A 15,653-nucleotide genomic window follows, 5' to 3' on the forward strand; every position below is an offset into this window, starting at 1 on the left:
CGATGATCAGCAGATAACTTCGCCTTCCATTAAGGCTGGTATGGAGGTATCCACCTTCAGGGCCTCGGCCGGAAGAATAATGCTGCGGATACCGACCACTCGGATGGGCCCGCCCGGCCCTAACCCCACCTTAGGTTTCAACTGACTGACTCAACTTCTTGAAGACAGCTTCTCAAAGCGGCCCTCAACAACGCGCCGCAGCCTAATTCACCCACCATTATGGCTCCGACGGGCACCAGTTCGACCGGGGATCTCACCTCGGAGATCCTCCAGGCATTGTCCAAATCCGACCAGATCTTGTCCACTGAGGCCTTCGCGCAGGTCCCCTTCGACTCGGTGAAGGCTGCCTTGGATCGCCTTTCTGCGCGGTCCATGGTCACGTACGAACAGATCGAGCGCGATGAGGCACTTCTAGAGCCGGAGGCGGAGAATATCGTCAGCCATGGTAGCCACGAGGCCCGTGTCTTCGAGGCGGTGCGCAAGGCAATGGGCGGCCTGTCAATTCAGGAGCTCGAAACCGAAATCGGCGACAAAACCGTCACGAAACTCGGCCAGGGCAAGGCTTTCAAGGAGAAGTGGATCAAGAAGGATGGCAGCAAGATCGTTGCCCTGGTGAGTGTCTCTCCGCCTCAGTGCTGCGAGATCTCGAAGCTGATGGCCGCCCCTGCTAGGTTGATTCGATCCACGACGTCACCCGAGATCAGCTTCGCATGATCCAAGAAAACAAAACACGCGACGGCAAGATTCTGGCGGATCTGAGGAAGCGCAAGCTCCTCAAGTTTCAAAAAGTCATCTCCTTCAAAATAAGCAAGGGACCCAAGTATGCGCTAGAGATTGTGAAGGAAGAGACGGATCTGACGGCCGAGATGTTGGCGTCCGGTTCATGGAAGTCGGCAACGTTCAGTGAGTGGCTTTGGAGGAGATAAATTGCCTTTCCAAGAGTGTCTTGGCAGCTGGCCTGAGCAAGTGCTTCTTCCGGGGACGCTGACTCTCCTGCGCAGCCCATGACTACAATCCGCTGAAAAGGGGTGAAAACTGACCCAAAGTGTCGCAGAGCCGTACAACTTCAACGCCTTGGGCGCCGACCAGCACGCCGGATCTCTACATCCCCTTGGGAAGGTGCGGCAGGAATTCCGGTTAGTCGAATCTCAGCGTCAGAAATTGCCGGGATGAGCTCGTTTCTAGGGGTTGGGTCATCTCAACCCCTGAGACATGCTCCTTGCACACTTTGGCCTCCAAATTACCTTGTCATGGCGGGATATTCTAACTTCGAGTGTCTCTCTTCTCCGCAGACAAATCTTCTTCGAGATGGGCTTCACAGAGATGCCCAGCACTCAGTATGTCGAGTCCGGATTCTGGGTACGTGTCTCTCAGCTTTTTTTAAGCGCATGTTAAGAGTTATCTTGGGAGTTATCTTAGGAGTATGCCCTTCAGAGGCTGCTCTCTCTTTCTGGACCGCAGCTACTCCCAAGGCATTGCGATATACTTCTCGAACTCTTGAGGACCTGTCTGACCGGACTTGCTAACTCTGAGGGCCGCACAGAACTTTGATGCACTCTATGTACCTCAGGTATGATTGTCGGAGAAGGCACCTGTACTTCGTTATTCTCTAACATTTCGAAGCAACATCCGGCGCGGGATTTGCAAGACACCTTCTACATCTCAGACCCGAAGACGGCCGGTAGGCCATGCCCGGTATCCCCAGACGACAAGCAGGACTACAACGAGTATTTCGAAAACGTAAGGCAAGTCCACGAAAACGGAAAGTATGGGTCGATCGGCTACAGATACCCCTGGTCGGAGGACGAGTCACTAAGGTGTGTAAATTTATACCTAATGCTTCCAGTTATCTTTGACTAACTTAGCGCGGACTTGTATTGCGGACACACACAACTGCCGTCTCAGCTGCCATGCTCTACAAACTGGCAGCATTGGAGGGCCCTGGTGGCCGCTGCCCGCCGGCTCGATACTTCTCCATTGACCGAGTCTTCAGGTAATAACCCACCTACCGGATGTGCTGGCGCTGAAGTGGACTGTCACTCACACTCTCCCAGGAATGAAAGTGTGGACGCAACCCATCTTTGCGAGTTCCACCAGGTGGAAGGTGTGATTGCCGATTACGGTTTGACCTTGGGAGGTCTTATGGAATTTATGGAGACTTTTTTCGCTAAGATGAGCATTACGGAGTAAGTCAACCCTCGGAGCTCAACCTCTCTCCGGAGACCCTCTTCATCCATCTTTGTCTTGGCAATTACTAACCTCGAATCCCCCGCAGCCTCAAATTCAAGCCAGCGTAAGTCTTCGCCTCGACTCTCCATGTTGCTCCTTGCCTCTTTTGGTGGCGTTCTTGGGACAACCTACATTGAAAGCGGATCTCGGAAAGGATCTAGGTCCTTCATGTATTCTGAATAAGGCAACTGCTGACTCCCTCTATCACAGCTACAACCCCTACACCGAACCGAGCATGGAGATCTTCAGCTACCATAAGGGGTTGAACAAGCTTATTGAGATCGGGAACAGCGGCATGTTCCGGCCGGAGATGCTGGAGACCATGGGTCTGCCAAAGGATTTGAGGGTATATGGTTTCGGCCTTAGCCTGGAGAGGCCGACCATGATCAAGTACGGCATCTCCAACATCCGCGAGCTGCTCGGCCACCAGGTGGATATCAACTTCATTAAGAAGAACCCGGCGGTACGGCTAGACAAGAACTAGGTTAGACGGCGGGCGAGGCAAAGAGCGGCCGCTTGACGACGACGTATGGGTGAAAAAAAGAGCTGTCTTGGGATACTTTTCCTGAACAACTAGGGTCTGAGCGCGTCTAAGTGCTGCGTAATGTATCGAAAATCCCCAGAGCAGGAGTGTCTTTGAAGATATCAGGCGCAAAATATAAACCAGCTTTTGCCAATGCTAAAATTTTGTACCCTCATCCGCAGCCAGTTGGGCCACTTCGCCGGTCGTCAATAACAGTGGGGAGGTGGTTAAGGCGGCAGGGCCGAGTTTAACGCTACCATAATGAGTGACGGGAATAAATATCCAGCTCATCTCTTAGGACATACTCGTATCCATGGTGTGTAAACTTAATTACGGACAGCCTCTCAAATTTACTACAGTAGTCAGACGTAGATGAGCAGGCATAAACCCATTCCATTGCATTGTCCTGCTTTGCTGTAAACCTCTCGAGGAGAATGTACAGTATAATATAAACTAGGCGAAGGAAGCGTTCACTGGATTTCTATTCAGCATAGAGGACTATGTTAGTCATTGTAGCCACATAGCTAATAGGTGTTACGTTCCGGATGACTTGAAAACTAAACCTGGTTTGAGAACGGCTAGTGCGATTATAAGTTTGAAAGAGCCATCATCTCCTGGGTCAATAATTGACAAGCACGAAATTGTGGAAACCATTTAAGAAGAAGAGGAACGAGGTAAGTTAATTTGAAATCCTAATCTCGATGTTTTATACATGTGTCATTGTTAGGGACGCTTACGAACGCAGCATTCGGCTTGGGATCCCGACACGGCCACCGAACCGGGGTTGAGCTGGGACCCGCAGTAGCATTCGCCGCCGTCTGTGGTTGAGATTACGGGTCAGTACCATTTGCTTCTCTGATCTTTGTACTTTGGATGGTGGTGTTTGGGGAAACGGGGTGAAATATGATCATGTGGAAAGCAAAGGGCAGCTGAATGTCCAAAAAAGGGTGGGCACTAAGGCAATACCAGCTGTTACTAGCAGTTGCATGCTCGTGATAACTTATACTCTTGGTAATAAGCCCACTGGAATTTACCATGGGAACACGACGCAGGTCCTTCCTTCCCGCGCATGTTTGGAGGCGAGGACGACAACGGCCGCTAGTTGCCCATCGCCATCCACCTCCTACTCGTCAGGCCTTAAAAATCGGCCGCCTGACGAGTACTAGTACTCAGGCATTGAACCCGAAGTGGAGAAGATCGGGTCACTGCACTTTATGTCTCACTACTGCTGGCCTAAAGGCTACAAATTGCAAGACAACTATTCTCGTTCCCGCGCAACGGCTGGGAAAAGCTTTTTCACTTCCTCAACAAGATCTTCTCTGGAGACAAGTTGGTCTCGATCTTTCTGATCCGTCTCCTTGTCGCCAGCCCGCGCATTCTTCAACCTAACTTGACCGGCCGCAAGTTCGTCCTGGCCAAGTATGACAGCAAGGGGTACGTCTTTTGAAGCATTGAACTGCGGAGGCAGCTTGGGCTTCACCTTGGCGGTGAACTCGGCCCGGATGCCGGCGTCCCAGAGCTGGCGAGCCACCGCCATGCGGTCGAGAAGGAGTCCATCGTACTCCTTGCCACCAGCCGCCACGATGTAGACATCGACCTCGCGGGTCAACTCGGACGAGCTCTTATTCCGTCGCGCGTCTAAGATGGTGAAGATACGGTCTATCCCAAAGGATAGGCCGACACATGGAATGGGATGCTTGCCGTACATACCCACTAGACCGTCGTAGCGCCCGCCTGCGGCAATACTGCCGATCTGACCGAGCGAATTTGTGCTCGCAGGGACAACCTCGTATATCAACCCAGAGTAATAGTCGAGACCTCGAGCAAGCGAGAGGTCAAAGGAAACCTTGTCGACAACGTCCAGAACCTCCAAGTAAGAGACCAAGAGGCCCATATCGTCGAGTCCTGCTTTCACGCTTTCGTTTGCGTCAAGTCTTGGATCCGACTGGAGAAGGTTGATCATCTCGCGAAGGCCACCGCTGCGCCTCACGTATTCGCCGATTCGGTCCGCAACCTCTCCCGAAAGACCTTTCTCCTCGACCATCTCCTTCTTGACGTCGATCCATGTTGCCTTATCGAGCTTGTCCACTGCCGAGCTGATGAGGCGATTCTTTTCCTCGGGAACGCCGGCAACCGCGAACGAGCCGTCAAGGATTCGTCTGTGGTTGAGTTTTATGGTGATATCCAGCTGAAGGCCCCTAAAGACCTCAACGATGATGCGTAGGATCTCGGCATCCGGGATCATCGGGTCGTAGACGCCGGCAATGTCGAAATCGCATTGATAGAACTCGCGCAGTCTACAACGGGATATCGCAGGTTGGTCTCGCCGGTAGACCTTGGCGATTTGGTAGCGCTTGATGTGTTGGACATCGGTACGCATAGCCAGCCAGCGAGCGAACGGGACTGTAAGATCGTATCGCAAGGAGCAGAGCTCGCCGCCCTGGTCCTCCAGGTCGTAGATCAGACGCGAATCCTCGCCATATTTCTCTGCGAGCACATCCTTGAGTTCGAAGGCGGGCGTGTCTAAAGGAATGCCGCCGTGGCGCTTGAAAACATCGGTGACGGTCTGGCTGTTGATGACTTAGCGGGGTAACTCATGGGCATCGATCCACAGCACCTACAAGATATGGTCACGTAGGAGCAGGTCCCAGCCGACCCAGTCGCGGGTGCCTTTGGGCGTCTTAAGCTGAGCGCGTGGACGAGACGGTCTAGCGTTGCTAGTTGCCATATTGCTGCCTAGTTGCGGGCAGGCGCGAGAGATTGCCTTAGAGAGTGTCACAGTCGGCGGAAAAGCATGCGTGGTCAGAAGATTCGCAGTGCAGCGTGCTTCTTCTGCTTGCCTAAAACTACCTATCCAACTCTCCAATTGGCTACATACTGTGACTCAGAACACTGGAATAATAAGCAACGGGGCCGGTTATCGATTGGTCGATAATTGGTCGTTGATATCACGCGCTTGGGGGCTTGGACACTTGTTGGTTCCAACAAATTTCATCCTACATAGGTAAGTCTTGAAGGCCTGGAGGATTCCTTCGAACCCGGCTTGGAAAATGTGACTGTCTGGGCAACGTTGCAGCCTTGGAAAGGCTCGGGGTTCACCCGCTTAATTGCAAAAGTGTCGGCAATAACAACAATATGCATAAAAACAACGATAGCCGCATCCGAATCTCCTCAAAAATCGAATCAAGAGCGCACTGCTGCTGCCCTGTTTTTCACGAATCGGAAACACATTGGGGCATATCTTCACCCAACAAGAGAATGGCCCTCGAGATCACATCAATACAGAACCTCTGCTGCCTTTGCCAAGATTTTAAGAAGAGCGACATGACTTTAAGCTCTTGTCTACTTTACAGAGGTCGCTACCAAAAGAATGGGCCCACCGCCTAAATTGGGGGTCGCTGGGACTTCAGTGGCGCAAACCCCTACCAATTTTGATAGGTGCTAAGTGCTAGTGGACATAGCGCCTAGCTTCTCTATAGGTTACTAAGATTATTCTACCAGCACTTGAAAGCCGGTAGGCCCATTCATTTGGAGGCAGCCTCCCATACACGATCAAAACAACGTCACCTATCTAGCTGCTTCTAGAAGATTCTGAAAATAGATGAAAACAGATAAATCCATGAACCCCCCAGACCCTTCGTGTGCCACGCTATGATAGGAAGAAAATAACCTTAAGTTGATAGCAGAAATATAAACATGGTTTTAGGATTGAAGCTGAAGCAGCTTGGCGATAGCCTCATGCCCCCCACCAGCAGCTAGAGATAGTGGCGTCTGACTATCTTTATCCTTTGCCTCGAAATCAGCCCCTTCCTTAAGAAGCAGCTTGACGACAGCCTCATGCCCTTCACTAGCAGCTAGAGATAGTGGCGTCCGACTATCTTTATCCTTTGCCTCGAAATTAGCCTCTTCCTTAAGAAGCAGCTTGACGACAGCCTCATGCCCTCCACCAGCAGCTAGAGATAGTGGCGTCCGACTATCTTTATCCTTTGCCTCGATATCAGCCCCTTCCTTAAGAAGCAGCTTGACAACAGCCTCATGCCCTTCACTAGCAGCCTGCGACAGTGGCGTCTGACCATCTTCATCCTTTGCCTCAAAATCAGCCCCTTCCTTAAGAAGCAGCTTGGCGACAGCCTCATGCCCTCCACTAGCAGCCAGCGACAGTGGCGTCTGACCATCTTCATCCTTTGCCTCAAAATCAGCCCCTTCCTTAAGAAGCAGCTTGACAACAGCCTCATGCCCTCTACCAGCAGCCTGCAACAGTGGCGTCCAACCATCTTCATCCTTTGCCTCAAAATCAGCCCCTTCCTTAAGAAGCAGCTTGACGACAGCCTCATGCCCTCCACCAGCAGCCTGCAACAGTGGCGTCCAACCATCTTTATCCTTTGCCTCAAAATCAGCCCCTTCCTTAAGAAGCAGCTTGACGACAGCCTCATGCCCTCTACCAGCAGCCTGCAATAGTGGCGTCCGACCATATTTATCCTTTGCCTCAAAATCAGCCCCTTCCTTAAGAAGCAGCTTGACGACAGCCTCATGCCCTCCACTAGCAGCCCATAACAGTGGCGTCCAACCATCTTCATCCTTTGCCTCGAAATCAGCCCCTTCCTTAAGAAGCAGCTTGACGACAGCCTCATGCCCCTTCCTAGCAGCTAGAGACAGTGGCGTCCAATCATCTTCATCCTTTGCCTCGAAATCAGCCCCTTCCTTAAGAAGCAGCCTGACAACAGCCTCATGCCCAAAATATGCTGCTACCCCTAGAGATGCAGAATGCTTGTGGTATACCCTATACACAGTTCGATAAATTTCGAACCATGTTGAATAGCTCTTCGAATCTGTATTACAAATTCTCAGAGCATAGCGTACTATGGCAGCGTCATCGCTGAAATGAGCCTCGCGAAAGTGGGCCGCCCAGTTTTCGGCCGAATAATCCAAGAAGGTGGAACTATTGATGTATTGACTGGATGCGCTGCCATCTGTTAGGACAACGTCGGAATTGAAGAAGTCAAGATGAACCACACAAGCCTCCGCAAGCACCATGTGTGCTTGCCTGGCAGTGATGGAGTGGTGCCAACGTCGCTCTGGCGGAACATTTGCAGGTGAATCTGCAAGAAGAAATTCTCGAGCAGTTTGATGCAGGAAATAAACCTTTCCATGATAGATCGACACGAAGAGCCCACACCAAGATCTGAGGCTCGATTCAAAGTCCTCTTGACTTTCAAGGTCGAGGTCTCTCATAGACCGTGACGAGATCTCAATGTTCATGGCGACGCTCATTTCCGCTAGCGTCAGCGGCCGGCTCGCTGCCAAGATAATACTCAAGGCTTTCTGAACATTAGAAGGCTTCTTAGATCTGTTAAGGATCTTCTCATACGCCTCGTTGACACTTTCTGGAAGCGTTGCGATGGCATCCTCGACGCCCTTTGGTGTCTTCTTGAAGCCTTCTCTCCTCAAGTAATCAAAGACAAGATATACCCAAAGGTATGTGCGATGTTGGATTCCTAGCAGTCGTTTTTGCAGGTGATCCTTGATGAGGGTTGAAAATGCCAGCTTGTTGACTTGGTAAGTGATGACGCGATTCACTTCTTGGCTAATGGCTTCCGACTCTGCTTCTCCTGGTATGCGGATATAGGGAAAGGCACCCACAAGTTCATGGAACTCTGACACGATGTGTTCGTATGGGCGGCTGGTCATCAGGCACTTTATCTTGCGACAACCCCATCTGTCTCTGTGAAATAACCGTGTCAACATCCGAGTCAAGTCCTGGAGGTCCGATTCGGCGCATTCATCCAGCGCATCCAGGACCATAATCACAGGTCTATCCTGCAGGTCTTGTCCAGCTTTTTCCAAGATATCCCACAGTGATGTTGTGATATTTATAAGGCGTTCTCCGTTCTTGGAATACTCTGGCAAAGCGTGTCGGATCAGTGAAGGCTGGTGGGAGAAGAGCTGGTGTAGCAATGCGCAAAGTGCCTGATTGACGGTCATCTGGTCCTGGTCTTTGAAGAAGAAGTAGCAGATGGCTGCTGATTGTGGGAGTCCCTGGTCGATCAGGTACTTGGCCAGGACGGATTTTCCACACCCAGGGTCTGCTGAGACCAGTAAGGGCCCAGAATCTTGCTTGAGCCACGTCTGGAAGTTTTCGTGGTTCAGAAACCACTGACAGGTGCCTTCTATCCGGGCCTCCACGCGGCTTTTATACCACTCGTATGTCGTGTTGTTTTTGCCAGTTGTAAGGCGGAACAGCTGGTGGCACTTCTTCTCTTCGTCAGAGAGCGACCGCTTGAAAATGTTTTTCTGAACCTGGAGGTGTTCTTTTGCAATATCTCGCAGCTCTGTAGTGACTGACAGAAACGCTTGCATAGACTCAAGGGACTCGTCTGCGGTGCTGTTGAGTTCCTCCAGCTCCTGCCTCAAGGCAACACCACTTATGTGCTTGAAGTTGTTGTCTAGTGTCGTTTCGCGTTCCTTGACCTTGGATAGCATCGCAGCCCAGTCCTCGCGGTGGACCAGATCCCGGCCAAGGTTTCCGGATCGGCTCCGATAGAATCGTAAGACGCTCCTAACCTGGAACTCAAGAACATGTCGATACAAGTCCACGATATCAGCCTCGAATGCCTCCTTCAAATTTTCAGGAATGGAGACGGCCTGGTTGTGGCTCTGCGGCAGCAACAGAGGCTCTAGGGCGACGTAGAACCGCATGCGGGCTGTGACATACGTGAACCCATCCCGATTCGCTTGCTCTGCGACGCTGGGTTGGGTCAGGAGCGGGAGTATGACACAAACGCCGGCCCAGGCCAAAGAGGCTTCCGGAGAAGCCTTGACGGTTTCGTCAATCAACCCTTTCGCCCATTGAACGAACCCCGCAGCCTGGGTAATCTGATCCTGTAGCACATATTCGTGGCCAGCAATCGTATATTTGATTTTCCTTTCATCCACCCGTCGCAGGCCACTGTTGATTATTGTCTTCATTTGTTCCTGGCGTTCCAAGACATTCGAGTGGTCGATCCGGTTCTCCACCTCGTCTAAGCTTTCTTCGGCTTGATCAGGCGCTGTGTTCTTGTAGGTGTTCGACTTGGAGCCTGCGCGAATGTTAGCGGCAGCAACATCTCAGTAGTCTATAATTACACACCTGTCGCCGGCAACTCCTTGGAAAGCAATTTCTCGTACGTCTCGACCAAACTCTGATTCTCTGTTCTCAGGGCGGCATACGCACGGTCCCAAAGTGTCTCTGCGGTATGCGACTGGCTGTGCTTCGGCGGATGGCGGTCGTGAGCCGGCATTTGCGGCCCATCAGCTCCGTGTTTCCATCCCTCGACGGTAGCACCGGTCGGCAGACTAGCCTCTTCGTGGAGCCTCTCGGAGGACGAGGGCAATATGAGCTTGTCTCCTTCAAGGTCGCCGCATGCTTCGCTCCGATTCCGTCCTGGCAGGTTTGGGGAATTCAATGCCGCGTTGGGGCTGGCTAGCTGGTTGGTGGTTGCTGCAGGAGGGGGGGTAGAGTGAGTCTCCACGATTGCCGATCGAACTGGGGATTTGCGCGCAGCCAGAGTCGCATTTTCAGCAGCCTGAGGCTCAGGATTTGCTAGGGATTGTCAGTTGGAGAACTGCAAACTGCTTTGCCAGTTCACGATCTTCATACCTATGGGCGGCGTCGACGGAGCGGAAGCGGCGTTTGCCTGATCCTTCAGGACGCCGTCGTGTTTGCCGTCGGGCTCCTTAGCTCCTGCGCCAAGGCCTCGGCGAAGAGCCTCTAAGCGTTTTTTGGCAACCGATCTTAAACCCATGGTAGCGAGACCACTTTCTGTCGAGATGTGTTTGATACAGAAGAATGACCGGAAGGGGGGGTTGATGCCCAATTTCAGCGGTAGGGGTTTCGATTCTGGCGCGCGGCACGAGGCCCAATCACGTTCCTCTGATCTGAAGAAGTCATCACCTCAACAAGCACAGACGCGGCGGCCTGCCCGAACCAGTTCGGATGCTCTAAACCGCCTAGACACTTCAGAGAAGGAATAAACCATGCCCATGATTGGCCTGGGATTTTCCGTGGCTAGAAACTCCGAGGTGCACCATGGCCGATGACAGATAAGAAACTTGTGGTTTTCGGCATCACAGGAACAATGAGGCAACGCCGAGTCACCGGTCTTTCGCTTCAAGCCAGTCAACCTGGTTGGAGATGACAGCCACTGATGCACCCATGCCATGGCCTTGGAGAATTTCCTGCACAGGAACAACTGCCGGGGTCAACTTGTGGGACAATGGAGATCCACTCAATATCTGGATTGGTAGTTAGACCTGCTTCAAGCAGTGAAAAAATAAGCTCTCCTTGCATAACCAAGAGAGAGCTGTAGGGGGATAGAATCTAGAGTACTTAACTCCCCGGAATTTCCTAGGTTCCTTGCTTTCCTTTTCAGTAGCTTCAATATATAGTAATTATATAGCCTAAATGAGGATATGGCACGTTGCCCACAACCCCTCTCGATATATATAATATAATCCAACAAAGAACCACCTCTTGCACAGTATCTGCCTCACAATGGTTCGTCACAGTCTACAGAAAGCGGCCCTCAGCCTGCTGGGCATCGCCGCAACGTCAGCGGCGCGGGCCATACTGCCGCGGACCGCCGCGGAGCAACAAGCCGCCCCGTCGAGCAACCTGCTAGACTATGCCTCCGGTGGCGGGGCATCATCCAGCAGCGGGGACGCCGCGTGCGACTTCACCGTTGCGGCCGGCGCCCTGGCGTTCCCCAACGCCCGCATCGTCCACCAGCAGGGCGGCTTCGTCGACTGCAACGCCCGACTCCTGCTTTCGGATCTGCCGGCGGGTTACCAATTCTCTGTCTCGAGTGCCTCCGTGGCGGGGTACCTGAATCTCGAACCGGGGACCTATCTGGATAAGATCGAAGTGCAGCTGGCTTACCCGGGTCTGGGAGGCAAGGTGTGTCTCTTTTCTTCTCCTTCTCTCTTCAGTTCAACTCACTCTCGATAATTAGTCTTCTCTTTCGGACGTAGGCAGTGTCAAGAATGCATACGGCAAGTCCGGGACGGGGTACGACGGGGTTTTCGACATCTCTCTACCCATGTCACCCGTATCACGAACCGGTTCGCTGGCCGTATCGCCATGTTTCACGTCGGCAACAGATGATGGGACGACGCTGGCGGTGGAGCTGTTTCTCTCATTGGTCCACGAGCAGATCGAGTTTGATGACTCGACTCCCCATTATGGCTCTGTGGGTGGTGACGGGCCCGATCAGCAGTTGAGAGTTGGCCTTGAGGCCGAATGGTCGAAGTGCTAGGCAGTTGGTGCTAAAGTGGCCGGGGGCGGGCGCTGCAGAAAAGTCAGACATTTGATGAGCCAATAATCAGAGCTAGGTAGAAAGTGAGAGTCAAGCCGAACCACAAACTAAGGCAACCAAGTCTCGAACACACTCATCCTATGAGATTCCCCAGCCTGACTTCCTGCAACACGAACAGGCAGTTTCAAGACGTAAGGGGACGTTTTCCACATGACAAATCTGAGACATTGAAATACTGGCAAACTCAGATCTTGGAATTTTGGTGAGCGGCCAGTTTGAGTGTCTCAACTGTGGAATTCATTCTCAATTTTAATTGATGACTAGTTTGTGGACCGGCAGCCTGGGGCCGGGATGGACGAAGACGGCCCAAAAGTTCAACAGAGTCGGGGTCCAGCGGGCGATGGGGACGACGACACGGAGAGCCACCGCTTTACGTTGCGCACCGTCATTGCTGGGCTGTCAGTTGGCGTTCTAGTCAATCTGACGAACACTTATTATGGAACGGCCAACAGGGTAATATCATAGTTGTTGCCAGTGGACTGATACTTGGGGAGTTTATTGCCAGCCTTGTTGGTGTTGCTCTGATGGCATTACATGTCCCTCAACTTGGCAGTAATAATTGACGTTGAGTGCCGCAGATTATGTCCTCCGTTTATATCTTACGATATAACATTTGAGTCAACACCCGTGCTCTTGGTTTGCTTCAAAGTATCCAAATCGTTTACTTACAAATATCTCAATATCTTTACACAGTCTGCTAGAAAATAAAGCAGCGTCAGATGTTCGCTAGCTAGACTCAAGTAGCTAAAATTGTAAAGCATTTTAACACAGTAGTTAGGGTAACCATTAGGCCAACTTTAACACAATTAGGTTATTAAAAGGGACACTTGTACCTGCAATTTACAAGTATCAAGATGCCTCCCACATTGAGACTGAGGAGAAGACACACACATTAACCCTGATCTGCAGGTTGGAGCTTCCAACAGTGTTAGACACCTATCTGGTTGCCCACCCCTAAGGGCGCTCTATACCCAATCTAATTGTCTAGAATAGGGTGTAGCTGCAATGCCAAGGTCCCAACATGCTCTCCAGTGCAACCTCTGTTGTGTCTCTCTCGGGCTCCGCCTCCCCTTTCCCCGTCTTCGCTCGCGCAGCTATTTCGTTGCAATGTTGGTGTGGTTGCAACATACCGCCATTATTTCGCGAATGCAAGTCCTTGATCTTAGTTGTCAAGGTTTCCACGGGAACCGGAAAGTCCCAAGCGCGCTGCGCCAAAGAGTCTTGTCAGACACCATCGATTTACAATGTAACATCCTTGCCACTCCTTTCTTTATTAACAATACCACCTGCCGCGTTAGATCCCTGAGTGCTGAGACACGTGCGTCAAAAGATTCATTAAGAAATAAATGCATACGTAAACTATCACCTGATCAGGCCAAGACCGCCAGGCTGCCACCTGCCCCTGCAGTTTAACCACTTCCTCTCCCTGAGTTCTTGAAAGTCTCGACGCGTTTTACATTCAACGTCACCACCTTGGATCATCGCCGTCGGCACTTTAAAGCTCTCTCCAAGATGATGACTTCTACCAATAACGATTGCACTAATGACAGCGTCTTGAACATTGTCATTAGCAGGTTGCGTCACCCGCATTCATCAGCTGCCTTCACCTTCACCTCCTTATCTAGCGGTTTGCTGATCTTGTTTGTGTCTACAGCATCCTCCTCGGGCTGACCGCCCTGTCCTTCATCCCTCAGTATTATCGCATCTTTCCCGAGCCAGCAGCGCCGGCATCTCCCTTGCCTATGTCTTGCTCAACCTCATGCAGGCCACGGAGCACTTCGCCCTCGGCTTCTATCTCTTCATCGAGCACGAATACGATAGCGGTGACTTTGCCCCAGTTCGACACGGACTGTTGTCGACTACCTCAACGTGGCCCAGCTTGCGCTTGTCTGCGTCTACTTTCTCGGCTTGTAAGTCCTGTCTCGTCGTCGTCGTTTTACCTCACAGAAGGAAAGAAAAGGAAGGCTGACCAGGGCGGTTCAACCGATTAAATTAGATTCATCGCCTGCATCGTCTTGCCGCCGCATGGTCGCCGGTTCGATGTCATGACTGCAGTCAGTGCCTACGTGGGTTGGGTACTAATCGCCTTCTTGCCCATCTGGGACTACATGAGCTCGCCGCCACCCTATCGCAGGTCTTTCTTCGCCATATCTAGCATCCTCCATGGCATTCTTATCCCACTGGGTACCATCTTCGGCATCGCCTCCCTATTCCCTCAGGCCCGACTGCTCCGCTCGCGAACGGACCCGGGCGCAGTGAGCGTCCTAGCCCTGGTCTTCCAGACTGCCATCTTCGCACTAAACGCCGGATACTGGCCCCTCCGCGTCACGTTCAACTGGCAAGGCTGGTCACACAGATACCACGGATTGCACTTGGTGTTGCTGTGGTACATAATCACCGGCTGGGTGACCTTTGACACGGGCGTGTTCGCCATCGTACAGGGGAGCTTGCTGGCCATCGTGAAATGGCAGGCGAGCGGCGCCACAAGCGCCGAGACCGAGCCGCTACTGGTCAGGTAGCCCCCGCGGTCGATGAGGAGGGCATGCATGAGTTACAGGACTGTTCGGTAGTGCTAAACGAGGAGCTGGCTGTACCTGCTACGGCTAGGTTGAGGCAAGATAACTTGAAACAGAATAGCCAGCCTCAAGGGTCCTGTTATTATAGCCTAGTAAGCTATTGGCTATGTGGGAAACCGATTGATTAGTGGATCAAGCAAGGACAGGCGTCTGATTGAAAGAATCTCCGCTAAGAGGCAAACCTTGACACAAGGATACTCCTTAATTTCAAGCACATTGATAATCATATATCTTCCCTAGCTGCTGAACTTGGCCGTCGACTTGGAGTGGGTGAGTCGACATTCCATGTTGTTGCAAATGCCAGGTTAAAAGAGCAAGTATCTGGATATGTACTGTCTGTAAAAGCCAGTGCCCAAATTTCCAACTGCCTTACAACCCCTATTCTAACGCATAAATGACCATCAGCCTTCAGATGGCAGATAGTGTAGGTTATAGGTTAGAGCAAGGAGAGATGTATAGCACAGATTAGGGACTGGGAAAAGACACATTCCCGCAGAGACATTCTCTGGATGTCTGGAAATGCTGGGTGACGGAACTTTTGGGACGTCACATTACCTACCTAACCAATCAGGCTGCTGACATGGCAGAAGGACAAGGGCACACAGCTACAAAAGGTCGCTGGGCGCCTACCCAACCTTTCCACTATATCCATCCTGGTTTACCTCACTCAGCCCTTCTGTTGCTCACAAGGCCTACTCTTACAGCAAAAGTAACAACGTTTCATACCGCACCCATTTTCTCTCGCAAATCCAACAATAAACAATGGCGCAAATGTCTTTGGAGGATTTTGAGAGGTTCGAGTCAAGCGCCTACAAATATGAGTCGTCTGGTCTCTCATCGCAGTTCACGCGGAGTGTCTCATGGACATACACACAAAAGAAAAACGGTGCCATCACTGTCGCCCAAGGCTTCAAAGCCGGAGACCCGGCTCGCAAATATGACACACTCCTCTTTCAATTCCCGAATTTGATGGGA

The 15,653-nt window shown here is 51.7% G+C and overlaps 5 protein-coding genes across 5 annotated transcripts; 3 read left to right on the top strand and 2 right to left on the bottom strand.

Annotated features, from left to right (window-relative positions):
* Window positions 1–135: 135 nt before the first annotated feature.
* QBC33DRAFT_522713 (phenylalanyl-tRNA synthetase) lies at window positions 136–3,050 on the top strand. Its single transcript, XM_060426557.1, has 10 exons — window positions 136–612; window positions 672–903; window positions 1,055–1,136; window positions 1,293–1,359; window positions 1,544–1,570; window positions 1,624–1,816; window positions 1,870–1,993; window positions 2,055–2,186; window positions 2,276–2,293; window positions 2,440–3,050. Exons 1-10 carry the CDS (start codon window positions 220–222, stop codon window positions 2,711–2,713), a joined length of 1,542 nt encoding a protein of 513 aa, XP_060289081.1. The 5' UTR covers window positions 136–219; the 3' UTR covers window positions 2,714–3,050.
* Window positions 3,051–3,740: 690 nt separating this feature from the next.
* On the bottom strand, window positions 3,741–5,784 carry QBC33DRAFT_522716 (uncharacterized protein). Its single transcript, XM_060426558.1, has 2 exons — window positions 5,374–5,784; window positions 3,741–5,322 (listed from the first exon to the last, which is right to left on the bottom strand). Exons 1-2 carry the CDS (start codon window positions 5,478–5,480, stop codon window positions 4,011–4,013), a joined length of 1,419 nt encoding a protein of 472 aa, XP_060289082.1. The 5' UTR covers window positions 5,481–5,784; the 3' UTR covers window positions 3,741–4,010.
* Window positions 5,785–6,271: 487 nt separating this feature from the next.
* QBC33DRAFT_522720 (uncharacterized protein) lies at window positions 6,272–10,785 on the bottom strand. The gene is made up of 6 exons (XM_060426559.1): window positions 10,389–10,785; window positions 9,879–10,331; window positions 7,376–9,828; window positions 7,024–7,279; window positions 6,779–6,891; window positions 6,272–6,594 (listed from the first exon to the last, which is right to left on the bottom strand). The coding sequence occupies exons 1-6, from the start codon at window positions 10,531–10,533 to the stop codon at window positions 6,508–6,510; spliced, it is 3,507 nt and encodes a 1,168-aa protein (XP_060289083.1). The 5' UTR covers window positions 10,534–10,785; the 3' UTR covers window positions 6,272–6,507.
* A 497-nt stretch (window positions 10,786–11,282) lies between these two features.
* QBC33DRAFT_615418 (uncharacterized protein) lies at window positions 11,283–12,042 on the top strand (the record flags this gene model as incomplete). The annotated part of the gene is made up of 2 exons (XM_060432632.1): window positions 11,283–11,684; window positions 11,740–12,042. The coding sequence occupies 2 exons, from the start codon at window positions 11,283–11,285 to the stop codon at window positions 12,040–12,042; spliced, it is 705 nt and encodes a 234-aa protein (XP_060289084.1).
* Window positions 12,043–13,614: 1,572 nt separating this feature from the next.
* QBC33DRAFT_584304 (uncharacterized protein) lies at window positions 13,615–14,934 on the top strand (the record flags this gene model as incomplete). The annotated part of the gene is made up of 4 exons (XM_060431403.1): window positions 13,615–13,729; window positions 13,797–13,939; window positions 13,981–14,012; window positions 14,099–14,934. 4 exons carry the CDS (start codon window positions 13,615–13,617, stop codon window positions 14,619–14,621), a joined length of 813 nt encoding a protein of 270 aa, XP_060289085.1. The 3' UTR covers window positions 14,622–14,934.
* Between the last annotated feature and the right edge of the window lie 719 nt (window positions 14,935–15,653).

Source organism: Phialemonium atrogriseum, assembly GCF_030411735.1.
Source record: "Phialemonium atrogriseum strain 8032-3 unplaced genomic scaffold QBC33scaffold_1, whole genome shotgun sequence".
In the NCBI taxonomy this organism is placed as follows: Eukaryota; Fungi; Ascomycota; class Sordariomycetes; order Cephalothecales; family Cephalothecaceae; genus Phialemonium; species Phialemonium atrogriseum.

Bases quoted from the DNA above. Each gene is read 5' to 3' on its own strand.
- QBC33DRAFT_522713 (XM_060426557.1), top strand. From the start codon at position 220: ATGGCTCCGACGGGCACCAGTTCGACCGGGGATCTCACCTCGGAGATC. The intron at 904-1,054 runs GTGAGTGGCTTT...AAAGTGTCGCAG, and splicing joins ATGGAAGTCGGCAACGTTCA to AGCCGTACAACTTCAACGCC. The intron at 1,360-1,543 runs GTACGTGTCTCT...AGGGCCGCACAG, and splicing joins ATGTCGAGTCCGGATTCTGG to AACTTTGATGCACTCTATGT.
- QBC33DRAFT_522720 (XM_060426559.1), bottom strand. From the start codon at position 10,533: ATGGGTTTAAGATCGGTTGCCAAAAAACGCTTAGAGGCTCTTCGCCGA. The intron at 9,829-9,878 runs GTGTGTAATTAT...ACATTCGCGCAG, and splicing joins CAAGGAGTTGCCGGCGACAG to GCTCCAAGTCGAACACCTAC. The intron at 7,280-7,375 runs GTCGTCAAGCTG...GGAGGGCATGAG, and splicing joins CTAGGAAGGGGCATGAGGCT to GCTGTCGTCAAGCTGCTTCT.
- QBC33DRAFT_522716 (XM_060426558.1), bottom strand. From the start codon at position 5,480: ATGGCAACTAGCAACGCTAGACCGTCTCGTCCACGCGCTCAGCTTAAG. The intron at 5,323-5,373 runs GTAGGTGCTGTG...AGTCATCAACAG, and splicing joins CTCCTACGTGACCATATCTT to CCAGACCGTCACCGATGTTT.